Consider the following 18075-nt stretch of genomic DNA (forward strand, 5'->3'; position numbering starts at 1 on the left):
TCCTGTGGCTCACCTCGCACTGCCTTAACAGTGCCTTAGAGCACTTTAGGAGCCAAGTTCACTCCCTGAGCAGGCAGGAAACTCACCCAGAAAAGCAGGTGGTGTTCCACCAGCTTCGAGAGCTCAACTGCCTTGCAGAGACAACCAGCAAGCATAAGAGGTGGCACAAGGAAGGAGGCAGGACCACCCATTGGGAAGAAGGAGAGGGAATTTGTCCATCTCCTTTTTGTGGCAGTCAGCCCGGGCTGCTAGCTCATACCCGGGTGAAACGGCACACTCAGTTTGCAGGGAGGGCTAAAAACCCCTTCACTTTTAGAAAGGACACCACCCAGGACACAGTCAGGCATCTTTTAAGGCAACTTTTAACTCCCTCTTGCACGGAGAGACTCTCTAGCTCTCTGGGAAAGGCTGCAGCTGACAGGCGTCGTTCTTTCATTCCGCCAGAGGTGGAAGCTAAAGTGATTTCAGGGAAGGGTTATAAAAGGGTTTATAAAAGTTATACCAATTTTTGAATTGTTGTTAGTGACTGGTTCCATGACATTTTCCCCAGAGAAACAGGAAGCAACTCACAAGCACTGGAGGAGCAGCAGATGGAAAAGTCACTTTCTGCACTCTCGTAGTCGTCAGGTTCAGTGAATTTGCACTTTGCCGGATTTTACTCCTGCAGAAAGAGGATTTAGCGAGTGAGTGAGCAGGTGATTTAGGGAGTACCACCGGGTCAGGTCTTTCCCGCTTAGGCAGAAAGCCTCCCCGCTCCCGGCGGTTTAGGCAAAAACCCTACATTTCATCCAAGCCCTAAGCTGTAGTCTAAAAAGCCACCAGCGTGACAGAGATGGTCTGTACCAGAATCCTACAATCGGCCTTATTTCACTCAAGTGCAGCCTACAGATTGTCTTGCCGAGTTTGTGCAGATGCTCCACAAGCACAAAGCTACAGCAGAAGGTGAGACGAGGAAAGAATTTCAGCTCTCTACCCCAACAGCCCCCAACAGCGAAGACCCTGTGTCTGATGCAGACCACAGATGTGACATCCCTCTCCATGAAAAAACAAACAAAACCAACACAGATCAGAACTTGATGCTGGAGCCACTTTACCCAGCTACCTCCTGCGGTTATTCCCCAACACGACTATACTTCCGTTCAAGAGTTGCAGTCCCCGTCTACCGTGGCGAAGCTCGCAGCGGTTCCCAAAGGCACTTCTGACCTTACGCTCTTTTTTACCTTGCTCGGTGCACCTGCACAGACAGACGTAGGCGCTGAGTGTCTCAAGACAGAACATACACGCAGCCTTCCCAGCACAGGGAGACAGTGGTGAGCAAGGCACTCCCAGCACACCACACCGCTCGCCTCTCCCAGCACGAATTCCAGAATCCCAGCACGAATTCCAGAATCCCAGCATCACAATGAAGAGAAAGGCCTTCCAGAATCACTGGAGGTCCTCTGGTCCAGCCCCCCTGCTCAGGCAGGGTCACCTACAGCAGGCTGCCCACGACCGTGTCCAGGCGGCTTTTGCGTATCTCATTCTGAAACAGACTTTGACAAAGAGCAACCTGACAAGCCCAACTGCAAATGCATTTGCAACACGTGCAACAGGCCCGGCTTGTTGGTGACTCTCTCCTGCCAATTTAAGGCTTCTCTCCACCACACAAGTCAAGCAATACCACACCAGCAAAGCCTTGTCACCATTAGTTCTCTAAAACTGTATCCGACAGCTTCCTAGGTAGAAGGCACAAAATTAACAGAAGCCTGATTATGTTCGTTTCACTGTCTTAACAAAGCAAACCCCAGGCAGATCAATGCAGGAAAACCAGTTGATGCAGCAGGTGAACAAGAAGCTGTCCTCAGCAGAACAGGGTACGGTACTGTGTGCCCAAACGCCTGTGCCAGCTGCCAGCCAAGACCGATACAACCATCCAGAGGGAGCACCTGAACGACCCCGGTTAGCCATACACCCCACACAGGGCTCAGCATTCCCGACAGAATTAAGTCCCTAATTTTTATCAAACCCCCATCATTTTATCAAACATGATCAGGAAGCAATTATTAGATCTGAAAGACTGACGCCACGCTTCCTTTCTATTGGCAGAAGTTCCAGACCTGGAGTCACGGTTTATTAAGGAAGGGCAGAGAGGGGCGTGAGTAACAAATCTTAAAGATGACAAAAAGGGGAAAACATCAGACTCAGAAGACCAGAGGTTAATGGATCTGGCCGCAATGCCCGTTACTGGGAAACTCGCCTGAGCCACAGCAATGTGCTGGTGCTCCCACTCCTTCCAGGCTTCCTCCGGACGGGACTCCCACGTGGCCTGTGTGCTCCGGATCCGCCACTCATTCCCAGCCAGCAGAAACTCTTCTCCCTCCTGCCTGCAATAGCCTTACTTACACTGGGTTTGGGCTTTTGTCTTGATCAGCACTTGATAAGGGAACTGACTCTGAGCAACTGGATGTGCCCACGCCAGTGCTGCAGATGAGGACAGGGACCATTTCTCAAAGGCAGAGCTGTCTTCTTTTCTTCTCAAGTTTTTAAAACCAATGTGTCTGTGGAGAAAAAAACCAAACAGAACACCTTTGAAAAAAAATCCCAAGTCACAGCTATTAAGTACTACTCCTGTATCGCCAGGCAGAAATGCAGCGGTGCTGCTAAGATGCCTTAACCGAGCAGAGCACCAGCTGGCCAGCAGGCAGTAAGGGGAGAGCAGCCGCTGTCAGGGAGCGCCCACCCCAGACAAGGCTTCTGGGGGTCTTGGTTCACATGGGCCTCATCTCCGGGTCAGATGGAGTCCTAATTCAGACACAACAAGGGGTCTGCGTTCATCGGCACGTGAAAGCAATTCAGCTCTTTGCAGGACTGAACTGGTGCGGGAAACGTTAAATCTTCTGCTCCTGATATCTCCTCGTAGCCAGGCAGCTGCAGCCACGCGGTCACTGAGCCATGAACCGCGTTGGGACAGCAGACATCTAAGTGCCTGAGCTCTTTTCAGGGGAGCTGGAATAAGAAGGAATAATTAGTGCTGGAGTGCCAGCGAAAGCCTGTCTGGAAGGACTGCAAAGAGGGCCGTTTTCAGTTCTGAGCCCCAGAAAGGCCAGGAGGAGAGAGGGAACCTCCTCTTGCAGAAGGAGACCAGGGACTGGGGAAGTGGCCGGGAAGCAAACTGCTCCTGGGCAGGAAGGAATAGCTCTGTGTGGCACTGTCGCTGGGATCCGGCATCGGGAAGCAGAGACAACCAACGCCTGGCAGCAGGGGTCATCTGTACGCTCTACGTTTCAACTCTGTGCTGCGTTGCCGGCAGAGAAAGGGAAGGAAAGAAGCTGAATTAAGTCACGCACACGAGAGAGACCCAGAATTCTCAGGAAAAAGAGCTACCTCCGTCACATAACTTAGCTGTCAAAATATACGCTGTGCGTTAATAAGAATACAGAATAAGCCCTTAATATGCTGCCCTCCCTTATTGGCACATTCACCCTTTCCTTCCTCCTCAGCTGTCAGTCACTTTGAGCTGGTATCTCTTCTCATTTTGCCCAGCACCTGACCGCAATTGGCACCGAGACCAGAGCGGGAAAAACTATGAAAGTGTGCCTTTCAGCGTATCGTCAGGTTGACAGAGTTCCTTCGTAACAGAGGTCTGCTGGAGTCTCGGCTGCTGTCTGTGAGCGTATCAAACGTATTACCTGCCATTGGATTTTGAAGGAGGTTTTTAAAATTAGTTTTAAACCCTACCAAAAATGAGATAGGGATTAACATGGAAAAGATGACCATAAAGTCCTTAAACGTAAAAGAAGAATCCTAGTGTCTTAGCAATCTGGCTATAAACTAACTCTTTTTAGCAGGTTAGCAATTTAGGAGAAAGAGAGACAGACAGATGAGAAGACAGAGTTGGTTTTTGTCAAAGTGAATACCGAAGGTGCTCAAATCCTGGTAACTCTGCCTTACGCTAGCGCCAACGCAAAAAAAAACCTCAAAACCACGTCGATGGTATTGGTACAAGTAACAGTTGAAGAATCTGTCCTTAAATTTGTTCAAAACAGTAAGAAAGTTAGCATTTGAAGAAACTCAGGTAAGCTGTTTGAAGACTGTCAGCATTTACAGTCAACATTTTCGCATGTGCACGTTTTCTATTTGTATTCTTCCATCTTTCATTTGATAGTACTTGCTTTAAGAAAAACTACCTCTTCAAAGGTGCTGGAGTATACAGTTAATTCACCCGAGACAAAGAGGACCCTGTGGGGGTTTCATCTTATTTAGGAATGCAACATCTGGTGCACAGGACCAACAGTAATCGCAGATTACAGGAAACAAAACTACTTGTTTTATAATACTGCCTCGCTTTATGTAAAGAACACGGCGTTTATATAAAACAGGTGCTTATAGTTTTATAGCTGCATTTAGCTCTATTTAGTTAAATTTTTCCAAATATGCAGAGAACTCTTGCAAAAGAAGCGGGGTTTCAATCTCTAACGTAGAAAGCGAGAGATCGATTTTGTGTCAGCCACGTTTCTGTTCTGAAAACAGAAATGGTCTCCATTTGAGTGATGCATTAATAGTGGTACGAATCTTTTAGAATCATAGAATGGTTTGGGTTGGAAGGGACCTTAAAGATCATGTAGTTCCAACCCCCCTGCCCTGGTCAGGGACACCTCCCACTAGGCCAGGCTGCTCAAAGCCCCATCCAGTCTGGCCTTGAACACTTCCAGGGAAGGGGCATCCACAGCTTCCCTGGGCAACCTGTTCCAGTGCCTCACCACCCTGACAGTAAAGAATTTCTGCCTGATATCTAATCTAAATCTACCCTCCTTCAGCTGTAAACCGTTACCCCTCATCCTATCGCTACACTCCCTGATAAAGAGTCCCTCCCCATCCTTCCTGTAGGCCCCCTTTAGGTACTGGAAGGCTGCTATAAGATCTCCCCAGAGCCTTCTCTTCTGCAGGCTGAAGAACCCCAACTCTCTCAGCCTGTCTTCGTAGGAGAGGTGCTCCAGCCCTCGGATCTTCCTTCTTAACCCCCTTTTTTCTTCAAAAAAGGAGGACAACCCAGAAAAGAGAAAGAAGGAATGTACTACAAGAGATGAAACAGCTTGGCCAGTGTTACGGCAGAGCAGCCGGGTGGCTCAAGCAGCAAAACGATGCTCTTAGGTCCAGGCAGCACCCACACACTTCAGCCAACATGCCCAGAAGGGTCACGTTAAGAGAGCATAAAGGATGATTTTCAAATTACAATGAGCAAAAAAGAAATCAATGTACACAGAAAACTAAGATTTGTTAATACGGAAGCAAAGCGACCTCATTACCTGGTCATTATAGATTTCCAGCACGTTGAAAGTGTTCTGTAAAGACAAGAAGTAATTAGAAGGTAAAACAGACAGGCAACAAACAGCAAAAGCTAGGCTCTGTATTTCAGCAGCTTAAACATTAAGTTTCTGCCCCATGACTTTTCTCTTCTCCCTGTTGCTTATTCCGTGTGCCTGCACTTTCAACGGAACCAAAGCAAGCACCGTGAGCTGCACTGGAAAACCCGTGATTTCAGCAAAAATCCGGTACTGGTAAACCACTCTTAGAAATCCTTTTGCTCTGAAACAGGATATTTCACCACATCATTCTAGTAAGAAGCCATTTGCTACAGATAGGAGGGTTTTAAAAAATTTAAAACGGTGTTTAAACTTTGAGAGAAACTAAGGGATTTTATATCTTCAACATTTCCTACTAAAACTGTTTTCTCTTATCAGAGAAGACTTTTTAAACTCCATCGTAACATACATTTCAATACACCATTTTATTGTATTTTTGTTGTATCTTCCCCTAGCCAAATGTGCACGAGGAAACCGCTAGCAGACCTCAGGGTGGGCTAGCCAGTGAGCAGGAGGAAAAGCCATCTCTGGAAAGATGCGGTGTCTCAGCCAGAGGTCAGAGACGGAGCCCAGAATTGGGGCACAGACGACAGCTGGGCTCAAGGCTCTGCTGATCCTCTGGGGCTCTGCAAATGTGGCTGCGTGGGGGAACCTGCAGAGTGACAGCATGCCCCTGGTGTCACTCGTGAGCTTCAACTGCAACAAGCCAGAGAGGCGGCTTTCTGTGAGCTGCCCCAGTGCAAGATGGCAGGTGGTAAAGGCACGGCCCCGTCTCTGGCAGCCTGCGTAGCCAGCCGCGTTGCTGTCGTGCATGTGTGTGGTGCACCCTCAGCCTTGCTACTGGCCTGACCTGCAAACGGGAAAGCAGCAGCCGCATCCAAGGGTCTGGGACAGAGACACCCCCAGGTCTGGGGTGCACCAGGCCGGGCTCCTGCCGCCAGCAAGGACGAAGCCCCGGCTCAGCAGATTTGTAACAACCCTTCGCTACTTGGCAGACACCCGCATCAAGCTTTAAGCTTCGCAGTATTAAGTTCACCAATGCCAAAAAGAAACCTGTTCTGTACCAGTAAGACTACGGATAAGAAGTAAACGACTCGTGAGACACTATGGATTGGTTTCTGCCTGTAGCTTGTTTTCCCCACCAGAAATCAACAACAAAGCTATTTACGAGTGGTTACATGGGAACTGATGAAATTGCAGCAAACAATTTTATTGAAATAACAAGCCTGAGAGTAGCGTTCCACGAGGGGAAGTTCTGATGGGGGATTAAACTGCTCGGTTATCCTCAGACATATCTGCACACTGGGCATATTCTTGCAATACGATCCATGGCTTTATCCAGTGCACTTCCAAAAGGAGAGACGAATTTTATTTCCACCGGTGGAGGTGACCAAGAGCCTCCTTTTCTTGTGGTCCTGAAAAGAAAGAGAAGTATCAAATTGATTTTTTGATTACCAACAGTATTCAGTCGAGGAAAACGTTTTGCAATGTTGGAATTACAAAATCGATGCCAAAGAATTATTTATGGGCTTCTTTGAAGATAGGGTCAAGGCAGAAAACATACAGAAACAAGCTTCCTTTTGCTTTCGTTCCTTACCAGACTGTCCCAAGCATTGTCACTCAGTATTCGCGTGAGCTTTTTGAGCGCCCCCACGCCCTGATTTTAAGAGGCAACTCTCCCCAGACGGTTTTCCAGAAGGAACCGGAAAACACGGCCAGAAACAAGACGTTCTCTTTACTCGTTGTGTGACCCACTCCTGCCTTCTATGGGGAACTAAAGACCGTAAGAGCGTGGTTTCGTAAGGTGGAATGACAGGAGAGCATGCCATCATTGCAAAGAGTAGCACCCACTTGGCCTTTCCTAGCCCCTCCCTCTTCTGGTTCCAATAGAAAACTGAACCGTGAAGTGGGGAAAACGGTGCCCAGGAGACCAGCAAGCTGGACAGGCTCGCAAAGTCAGAGCAGAACTGTACCGCCAAGTGAGGAAGAGCGAGTGAGGTGGCCAAAAGCTGAATTGCTACCAAAATAAAGGAATGCAAGTAAGCGTTCAAAAAGCTTTTCATACTTGCTTGCTTTCTTCATTTTTGATTTTGCAGTTCTACCTCTCTTCAATTTTTGCTTTCGCACAGACTCTGTGTATTTGGCATCCTCTTCCTCTTTACTCGGAAGCTCCTACGTTAAGGCAACAAAACCATTACTTATTCACAAGTTCTTACACTTCTACAGAACACAGATGAAGGTTTCTTTCATGAACAAGTCATGACAAAGGTATTGCCGAAAGCATTACAGTTTCCCTCCACAAAAACAAACCTTCCATCTCAAACTCTCACACCAACCTAAAAGCTGAAATTCAGAAATCAACAGATAACACACCCAGTACGTTTAAGGAAAGCCACTGTGCCTTTTCTTGAAGGCAAAGCAACACTTATTAACCACACTATCTTCAATCACCGAAAGTTAAAAAAAAGCCTGTTCATGCAATAGTCATTACCAAAGAGACCGACTTCAAACTGACCCAGATGAAACCAAGGACAGTGAAATGCTGCTTTTCCTTTCAGATCACTGCTGGGTGTGACGTTAGAAACATACAGTGTACTCTCTGCTACACACGACAGCTTCTGCGTTTAAGGGACAGAGAAGAGAGTGTTCAGTGTACGCCATCGCGTGCTCCATTTACCATCTAACAGGGTAAAAGGCAACGATGAGAGAAAAGCTGAAAGTTCCAGTCGGCAACACTTTGTCAAACTGGCCAGCTCTCACATCCCACAGCTCAACCCTGCACTCTAAGGAGCCACTTGGATTGCCTGAGACAACACAGCATATTCTAAATAGCTCCACCTCGTGTTTTTATGGTGCGAACAAAGGCAGTATCTGTTACGTATTTCCAGGGACTCAGATGGTCAAGCTAATTTAATCCACGTGTAAAGATCTTTTCCCAGCCCTCTAAGTTGTAGAGCTAGCCAACACCGGCAGAAGGAAGAAGCCCCTCAACAGCAGCTTCCAGTCTCCATAGAACCTGCTCATTTTCTTGCCTCCTGCTTTGTCAAAAGTTGCTAAAGCATCATATTATAGCAACACGCCATGCTTCAAAACTAAATCCAAGAAATACCAGTCTGCATAAGCTTTCCTTTTACACTTACAAATCTACGAACAAGAAAGCAGTAAGCAGTTTGCCCTAAGTTTCCCAAGTCTAGAACCATCTTCTCTACAGTGTTGGGCCAAATTCAAGTCTGCCATTCTGATTTGCAATTCCAGTTCTCAATTTAAGGAGGCAGGCAAACTCTATAAAAATCCAAATCCAAACACAGTCTATAAAGACTTTAACTGGAAAAAAAATCACTCACTGCAGCCCAACTTACCCCAACAGTCCATGCTGCGTTCGAGTTCTCCTCCCTGAATGATACTCTAGGTTTCTTTGCTCGTAAAGGAGGAGTGACCGATCGTCCCGGAGACGCGGAGGGAGTAGCTAGGGGAGTGGTGCGAAGGTTGGATCTGAGAATAGACCGAGGAGTAAACCCAGGAACACCAGAAGCAGATGTGGCCAAAACTTTAGCTCTCTAGGAAAAGAAATAAAAGCACTTAATTTAAAACCCATTAAATGTTCGAAACAGAAGGCTTCCCTTGTCAAAAGTAAGAGTTTAAATTACAAACCGAGTTTGTACCAGCAGGGAGGATGTTTAGCCTCTGCACTGCTCTTTTTCCAAAGGTACGAAAACCTTAACGATAAAAAAGCCCCGTGCTTTTTATGTCTACAAGCTTTTGGTTTGGTTGGTTGTCACTGGTGTGTTGCGTTGGTTTTTTTAATACAAACCTTAACCACAGGAGGAGTGGTAAGTAAATTCAGCTCTGAGCCTCCTGAAAAATTATTTTGTGAGATGGAACCATGCATATTTGATCTCGGTGGGCTGGATGGCATGAACGATGTGGAAGCTCTGCACGGTGACTGTGCTGCAGAACATGAAGGAACGGGATGGACCATCAAATCAGGCAACCTGTTAAGAGACACGATTTAAAAGAGGAAAACAGATAAATCAATGGGGACAAGATCATGCTGCGTTCGAGAAATCTGACATGACACAGCACAAAAACATTCAATCAACAAGAAATATGGGTAAGCCCTCAGCTGTTCAGGTGATGTATCAGGCCCAGGAAGAAGTTACAGGCATTTCCTTTTTGTAATTATTTCTCTACATTTCACACTTAATTTCCCAAATCACTGCCTCTGAGGCAAGAGTAATCCCATTTCAAGCTGCACGAGGCATGTAAGTCCCATGCCAGAAGAAAACGTATCTACATTTCTGTGCTGGGACCACTTCCAATTCTCCACTTAGTCGTGTCCCTAAGTTGGCCTTTTGGAAGCATTCATTCTGTGGATGTACTATAGCTGGAACGCTTCCATGAAGATTTCGTAACTGGGGTCCCAACAAATGCATCGCGCCACTCTGCACCAGGGAGAGGATGTGTTATGGCTGGTGGTCCTGTAGCTCGAGGTCTAGAATTAAAAGGAAAATGTAACTGACTGTCATTCCCCTGAAGTCCACACGTACCAGAACTCAAGTTCATTTGACCACGCCACTCGTAGGAAAGTCATCTGACAACTACGAGCCTCCTTCCTGCTCTTTATAACTCTGCCGAATTTTAAGCAAAAAGGGCAGAAACAAAGCAGACACTGGGCAGGAGGTGGTAAAACAGGACTATTTGATCCCACAATCAAGTCTATCAATATCTGTACACCCATACCTTGATGGTAATCATGGTCTTAGTTTCAGCTACCTAAAAGCCTGTAAACACACTTCCCGGAATGTAAACATATATGTATTTGCATAAATGAGATTACCATAGCAGAAAAACTGTCTCTCCACACAGTATTTATGAAGTATTGATTCTTAAATGTAATATGTTGAATGTGCAAAAAAGCCAAAGAAGGCTTTAGTCAGGTGCACCTTCCTTCTGGCACACAACATAACGTATCTGAGCAACCGAATGGTAAGGCTGTCTGACTAAGAAGATGTGTATTTATTGCTCAGTTGCAAAGAAACTGTTTTAAGTGGGGTCGTCAATGGTGTGTAACATTGAATAGCTTCATAGAGTAGCTTTGGAGTAGTGCCATATTTTGTTCAACATTTAGCTTCAGCTGTAAGCAAAGGTGTAGAAACTTATTCCTAGTGTTTCAATGGATAGTACAAAAAATACAGGACGATTTTTATTGAGAACTAGCAAAACCAGTTAGTAACACCTAACAGAAGCTTGCACACTTGAGAGAACTTTCTCCTGGAGCAGGCTGCAAAGGTTGGCATCCAGGCGCCTTTTGGGTACCTCCAGTGAAGGAGACCCCACTACCTCACTGCAGGCAGGCGAGTAAGGACAAAAGACCACATAACCTCAAGACAACGGTACGGAGTCAGGTGACCTTTATAACACGTAGATCAAGACTAAACTTTGTTAAAAGGCTGCTTACCTATCAACTCGTGAGAAACCGGTTTCCTGCTCATTTCCTTCCCAGACTTCTCCAGTTTTGCACAATACAGCACTGAGGAAATTTTCTCTAGTACACAAATGTCCTGCATTAGCTGGGTTTGTTACTGTGGATAATGGCGTTGGTCTTGAGACTGGAAAGCAAGATGGGAAAAATATCAGCCTGGTGCCATCAAAGAGGTGGTTAGTTCTCCACCATATTTCCCCCCCTAAAAGTTACCTTCTCTTACGACCGACGCAGGCAAATGGTAAGGCTTGGCTCTCTCTACGGCCAGCTGCCTTTGAATTCGTGGAAGGATCTTGCCATATTGGGGTAACGCAGAATTTCGGGCAACTGCCCTCTCTCTCAAGCGAGGATCATGATCATTCTGATGAAGGAAAAGCATAAAGCAAAACTTTAACTAATTACAAGAAGTTCCTTGCACAGACCTCTCCGTGCTATTTCGCATTAGTGAGCAGATTTCCTCTACGGGTGTGGGAAAACACCTCCACTGCACAGAACAGCGGCAAGTTCTACCCATCCGCACACACCGATTTCACCTGGTACTTTTAGCAAAGTGGAAGGAAGACTGGAATAGCAACAGAGCCTACAACTTGAAGTTAAAACAATGCTGGCACTCTGCAGAACCTTCTTCTGATAACACCTGTTATCACCTGCAATTTTCTGATATCACCTGCAATTTGCAAACGACTTACTACATAGCAGGCTTTCCCTTGTTCTTCCTGAAACGCCACTGCCCTGAATATACGGGACAACTGGAAATTACCCTGGACAAAATGATGTGAAGATTAAAACAAGCAAGAAAAAGCGACCTACGCACACCACCTGGCCACATGACAGTTTTCAAATGCAGGACCTACGACTTCCAAACCACCTTAGAAGTTTGAGTCACTGTAAAACTATGATTCCAGAAAACAGCAAACGCGTCACAAATCCAGAACACAAGTTCATGTAACACAAAATGTAATCTGGCTATTTTGAGAAATAGAGGTTAGACAAGAATTTTTGTCATAAAAGCCGTGAAATGAAAGTTGTGGAATTGGAGAGCACACTATAACTCGCAGAAATTAAAAAACAAACAAAACCCACAGAAATTTAACCTGTGGATTGGCACCTAGCCTGCTCTCAGCTAGAAAAATACAGTTGCGTGCAAGACACAAGCGATGACATACAACCTACTCGTCATCCCACAGGAAGGAGTGACACAAACAACTTCCAGTAATCTAAGCCACGCATAACATACGTATCTCAATAACGGAATGGTAAGACTGGCAGATGGGAAAGATACATGTTTATTCCTCAGATGCAAACAAACTGTTCTCAGTGGGGTCAACAGTGGTGTGTAACATTTAATTTATAGCTTCATAGAGTAGCTTTGGAGTAGTGACGTATATTGGTCAACATTTAGCTTCAGCTGTAACCAAAGGTGTAGAAACTTATTCCGAATGTTTCAAAGACTGGTATGAAAAAAACAAAGCAAGATTCTGAACACCAGCGCTGCTCCTTAAAAACTTCTCCAAACACTCCCATGAGAAAAAAAAATTCATTCCAAAAATCTGTTATGGCTCTGCCTTTTCTCTTTTCAAAGAGACGATGAACATTTTTCCTTGCTCCCACTTACTTGTTCCGTGTCTGTGAAAGGCAGCTTCAGCAAGTCTTCCATCAGGCCCATCTCCTGGCACGTTTCGTACATGTGTTTTAAGAGGTCTTCTAAGTTTGCCTGAGTGGCATGTTGGTGCAACAGACCCCAAGCCTCCGCCATGCACCTGTAATTAATGTTTCAGACGTAAAGGGATGTTAATAGCATAACCAAAGAGATGCCCCAAGAGTCTTGTACTCAAAGTTTAAAGGAAGCTTAGGGGATGATGATGTCTATTCTTTGTTCTCCATTTTCACAAGATTTGCGTGATAAAATGGTGGGATATATTTCTTTACCTATTGGAGAGCAACACAGTGAGGAGAAGTTGCACTTCCCCGCTGCTTGCCGTGGGTGGCCTCATCAGCTGGATGTATCTGAGGGCTTGCCCATGCTCCCCTTGGCACAGGAGGGACTGAATAATTCTCTTATGTTGCCATGATGCGGTTTTGATTGTAGCAGGATGAAAGAGCAGGGCCAGTGAATTCTGTACGAGTTAGAGATCGGGTTTTTTACTAGGTAAACACAAGCACACGCAACAAAAATCCTCAAAAGCTTCTTAAGTAAGGGTGAATGCATGTTATTAAACAAACAGAGGTGACTAATGAAGCAATTGATACAGGACAGGTAAACAAAAATGCTTAAGTACTTGCAAAAAAAACATTCAGCTAGCCATACAGAACAAAGCGAGTGTTTTAAAAGGAGTAATTCACCCTCTCCTAGGTTAATGAAAGCTCTGTCTACAAACACCACTGTTTAGAAACACATTACTAAATACTAAGCTACTCTGTCAGACAAGCAGATTATATCAACGTCATGACAGGCAAAGAACAACCTTCAGCATCAGAAAGAACATGAATGAGGTTGAAAAGTGCCTTCTGCACTCTTCTGTCTCACATCTTGCTGCTGTGCTCATGGCTTTCATATTGAAAGGACCTAAAACACTCTTTGTGAGAAAGTGCTCATCCGCTCGGGCTGCTGAAAACAACCTAAACGGAGGGCTTTGAAAATTCAGATAGCAAGCATTATTACAGTTGATTTCGTCTTTAATCGATTTCCTGTCAAAGTAATTCGAACAGAATTGCAAATCATAATTGACTGCTGAAGATGTAGCAGTATTACAAAACAAGCTTCTAACATTTTAGCACTTGGTTTTAGCTAAGCACCCATATTGAAAAATCATTTTCTAGATTATAGCTTTGTACTGCAATGTATGTCTAACTCAATTCTACCATACTTACTTCGTAATCATCGTGATCTAGAAGCCAAAAACCTTCAACAAGCTTAACAAGACCCCAGGGGATGCCAAAGGCAGTTGCAAAGGAGTCGACTGAAGTCTCTGTCTCACTCGGAAAGGAACGCTTGATATCCAGCAGCAAGTAAATTGTCTGACATCAGGTATCTCATTAAGGCTAATCAGTTTGTAAGACCAAAACTTTATCACATTACCCTTAGAAAAACAGAATGAAGTAAGAATAAGAATATAAAGGAAGCAGGTAGCAGAAAATACATTCAACACATTGAGCTTAATTATTACAGCAAGTAAATTCCACAGTTGGTTTTTTCCCTCATTTCCAGCGTCTATAAAACAGTGTAAATTGTGGCATCCTTACAGGACAGCTCAGCTCTGAATGATTAAAACTGGATTTAAACCAGTATGCGGGTCACTCATTGGTAGCGTCATTTTCTCTTTCTGACGTCCGTTTTTAGGGACATCATCTAACAAGACAGCTCCGGGCTATAAGCGTTTCTAAGCCCCTTGCTCTCTAGGCTCCCCTCGCGGGTTAGGCAACAAACAGCAAAAGCAAGGCTGTGTATTTCAGCAGCTTAAAAATTAAGTTTCTGCCCCATGACTTTTCTCTTCTCCCTGTTGCTTATTCCGTGTGCCTGCACTTTCAACGGAACCAAAGCAAGCACCGTGAGCTGCGCTGGAAAACCCGTGATTTCAGCAAAAATCCGGTACTGGTAAACCACTCTTAGAAATCCTTTTGCTCTGAAACAGGATATTTTACCACATCAGTCTAGTAAGAAGCCATTTGCTACAGATAGGAGGGTTTTAAAATATTTAAAACAGTGTTTAAATTTGGAGAAAAACTAAGGACATTTTATATCTTCAACCCTTATTACTAAAACTGTTTTCTCCCTATCGGAGAAGACTTTTGCAACGAAACATTTAAGAAAAAAGTCATCAAAAATCCACAGTACAAAGAAATAAAACAGCGCTTCTGTCTACAACTTAACGCTAAACTAAATGTTTTCACTTGCATCGTCTTTGAAGCATAAATGAAAAAATGTCATGAAACAGGTCAGGGACAAACACTGAAGAACATTTATGTGCATCCCCTGAAGGTGTAATAAAAATAACTAGAAAGGATACAATTGCGTGTTTGCAGTTTTCTTCAATGTTTTCTAGCAAATAGAGATCCAGCAGTGCCTGAAATGAAAAATTAAAAGTTCTGAAAAAACGCCTGTCTTCCCTAAATCATTGGCTTTTGGGTGGGGTTTGGCGGGGAGGGCGGCCGTTTGTTGTTGTTCTCAGTGAACAGGACACTCACATGCAAACTGGCAGGCGGGTATTTCCCAGTTCCTCCTGCATCTCTCCGCCACAGCTTCTCCACTTGGTCTCCTAACTGGGAAACCATTCCATCAACCATCAAGCAGTCCGAGTCCCATTTTCCTCTGGAACAAAAGGTAGCAAGGATTTGGACAGAGTTAAACACTAATTCCAGCCTCCCGGTGTAACGGCTTTCCTCCAGTCTTCTGCTGACTGCAGCCCTGCCCTTTCATCTCCCGATGGCACAAAGCAGAAAAAGGACACTAGAGGCTCTGTGCTTCGAAGGAACACACGAGCCTGTATGTAAGTTACTTGAGAAGTAAGCCAAGGAAGATGAACTTTGAAGTCAATACCTCCTACCCTGCAGCTTCCACCTTAACTCACCTTGCAGCCTCTTGGTCACAGTGCCATCGCCGAAGCTTGGTTAGGTCTTTATTCAGTTTTCAGTACAATTTCCAAAGAAAAACCTATTATCAGCTAATCCAAGGCATGCCGCCTATGTGCTAGGCAGCTAGTCCAGGAAAGAGAGCTGACGTTCGCAAGTGACTTCTATCCGACAGCCAGGAGAGTGCGAGGCGTGCCAACTCCATGTACCTCCAACCATCTTACGAAATCACACCACGTACTTGTGAGAAGGGGACTTAGGCCAATACAGTTATGACCCTCTATTACCAGTCAAGGACGGAGATGATTGTTTTTTAAAAAACACGCTTTCTTCTGCTTCCAAAACAATTGTTCTGTGAACACCCTGCTTTGCTGAACTGGAGGTGACTGATCCTGTCCTAATCACATGGCCTTTTTCAGTAGTCAGAAATTATACACATTAGCCAATGAATAAAGTAGACTCCCGAAAAATGATGATACCAACCAGTGGTACTAAGCAGAGGTAGATAGCAACGTTTTAACACAGGAAAGTAACCTCTCTGTTCAACAGAACACACGTGTCACTGAAGTCAAGAGTATTGCTGGCAGCGGCATTACGCATAGCCCATGCAACTGTTGAGATAAAAGCCATTCCCTTCCACTTCTGAATTTGCCGTGGAAGTGTTCTAGAGTCTTCCTCTAGCTCTTACCTTGATAAACGCTCAAGTTTCTGTCGGTGACCAGTATAGTAGCTCTCAATCAGAGGATAATTGTAGAAAGGTCTCGACAAACGCGTATCGTCATCTACAGGCAACAAAGTAGAAGCAAGTTAAAGCAGTCATATCACACTTGTAAACGAAAATTTTTGCCTAAAGAGACAGAAGATCGTACAAGCTAAGCATCAAGGAGCCTCCAACTCTGAAAGAAGCCAATCCTCCTTCTGCCTTTGCTAAAAGAACTCTAAGAGACAAGACTCAATTCCTTCTTGCCCCAAGTGCCGTTTCAAGGTTACAGTTCACGCAGCATTCACAACATGTAGGGTAAGCTGAAGTTCACTATAAAAAAACCCACCCAGTTCTCAAAGGGAATGGTTTTTAAACATGCCACGTGAGCATCTGTGAGACAATTAAGGCTGACAATGGAATTTCTAATCCATCCAACTAAAGAAGGATTTCCAAGGTGTACTTTCTCCTCAAGCAACTGATAGAAAGTTCAAAACATGCAGGTAATGCTCTCACTGTAAAAACAAGCATTCCGGTACTTGTTGTTTAATAGTACTTTGTTTAAAATCTCAAGTAGTTCAAGCTGTGGACACAAGCAGCGCCTTGACGTCAGGGGTCCATTGCTATTCCTAAAATCCACCCAGGAAAGCAACTGCCTGCCTCATTCTATGCTGTGTACTTGACAACCCAGCAAAATCTCAACTTCACCCACAGAACTTCAGCATACCCTGCCACTGAAGGCACTGCACTTGGGACTGCCTGGTCCTGCACTTGGGTCACAACAACCCCATGCAGCGCTACAGGATTGGGGCAGAGTGGCTCGAAAGCAGCCCGGCAGAAAAGGACCTGGGGGTGTTGGTTGACAGCCGGCTGAATATGAGCCAGCAGTGTGCCCAGGTGGCCAAGAAGGCCAACAGCATCCTAGCCTGTATCAGGAACAGTGTGGTGAGCCGGACTAGGGAAGTGATCATCCCCCTGTACTCGGCACTGGTTGAGGCCCCACCTCGAGTACTGCGTTCAGTTTTGGGCCCCTCGCTATAAGAGGGACATTGAGGTGTTGGAGCGTGTCCAGAGAAAGGCTACAAAGCTGGTGAGGGGTCTGGAGGACAAACCTTATGAAGAACGACTGAGGGAGCTGGGGTTGTTTAGCCTGGAGAAGAGGAGGCTGACGGGAGACCTTATCACCCTCTACAACTACCTGAAAGGCGGTTGTAGAGAGACGGGGGCTGACCTCTTCTCCCTGGTGACAAGTGATAGGACAAGAGGAAACGGGTTCAAGTTATGTCAGGGGAGGTTTAGATTGGATATTAGGAAACATTTTTTCACTAAGAGGGTTATTAAACATTGGAATAGGCTGCCCAGGGAGGTGGTGGATTCACCATCCCTGGAGGTGTTTAAAAAAAGGGTAGATGGGGCACTTAGGGACATGGTTTAGAAGTGGCTTTTGTCAGGGCAGGTTAAAGGTTGGACCTGATGATCTTAAAGGTCCCTTCCAACCTCAGCAATTCTATGATTCTATGATTCTATGAACCAGCACGACTTCTTCCTGACGAAACCGTTACAAAAACATGGCTAAGCACGCGTTCGTGGGAGTCACTCACTGGATGGTCGCCTTGTTGCAAACGTATGACAGGTCACGCTTACCTAAACCCTCTGGAAGGAGACCGGATCGACAGAACCAGATGACCACTCGTGCATACAAAGAAATGAGGCCAGTTACCGCTTGCTTATTTGTCACGTCTGCAAAACCTGAAAAAAGGCAGGAGATGATTAGCGTTATGCAATTCCGTTCATTTTCACAAAACTCCCTTCATCCTACTAAACCAAAAGTATAAAAATAGCACATTAGAAATCTTTGTCTTTGCGTTTTTCATGCTGTATCGCTTTCTTATTTGAAGAAAAAACCCACTATCACCACCAAAACAAAAAGCAATCCCTATAAAGAACCAGACACACTAAAGGCTAAAATAAAAAAAAAGCCC

The 18075-nt window shown here is 45.2% G+C and overlaps 1 protein-coding gene across 1 annotated transcript in view; it reads right to left on the reverse strand.

Moving 5' to 3' along the window:
• Positions 1-3926: 3926 nt before the first annotated feature.
• Positions 3927-18075, reverse strand: part of LOC141740530 (protein ELYS-like) — a 28506-nt gene continuing 14357 nt past the window's right edge. The window contains exons 15-30 of the mRNA XM_074579355.1: positions 17738-17842; positions 16082-16175; positions 15010-15133; positions 14832-14888; positions 13696-13842; positions 12754-12941; positions 12440-12584; positions 12297-12341; positions 11038-11185; positions 10801-10951; positions 9730-9834; positions 9154-9337; positions 8702-8899; positions 7408-7514; positions 6666-6757; positions 3927-3931 (exon numbers count right to left, since the gene is read on the reverse strand). Coding sequence (XP_074435456.1) covers positions 3927-3931; positions 6666-6757; positions 7408-7514; positions 8702-8899; positions 9154-9337; positions 9730-9834; positions 10801-10951; positions 11038-11185; positions 12297-12341; positions 12440-12584; positions 12754-12941; positions 13696-13842; positions 14832-14888; positions 15010-15133; positions 16082-16175; positions 17738-17842 — 1895 coding nt within the window. The remainder of the gene's footprint in view (positions 3932-6665; positions 6758-7407; positions 7515-8701; positions 8900-9153; positions 9338-9729; positions 9835-10800; positions 10952-11037; positions 11186-12296; positions 12342-12439; positions 12585-12753; positions 12942-13695; positions 13843-14831; positions 14889-15009; positions 15134-16081; positions 16176-17737; positions 17843-18075) is intronic.

This window comes from Larus michahellis, chromosome 3 (genome assembly GCF_964199755.1).
Source record: "Larus michahellis chromosome 3, bLarMic1.1, whole genome shotgun sequence".
NCBI lineage: Eukaryota > Metazoa > Chordata > Aves > Charadriiformes > Laridae > Larus > Larus michahellis.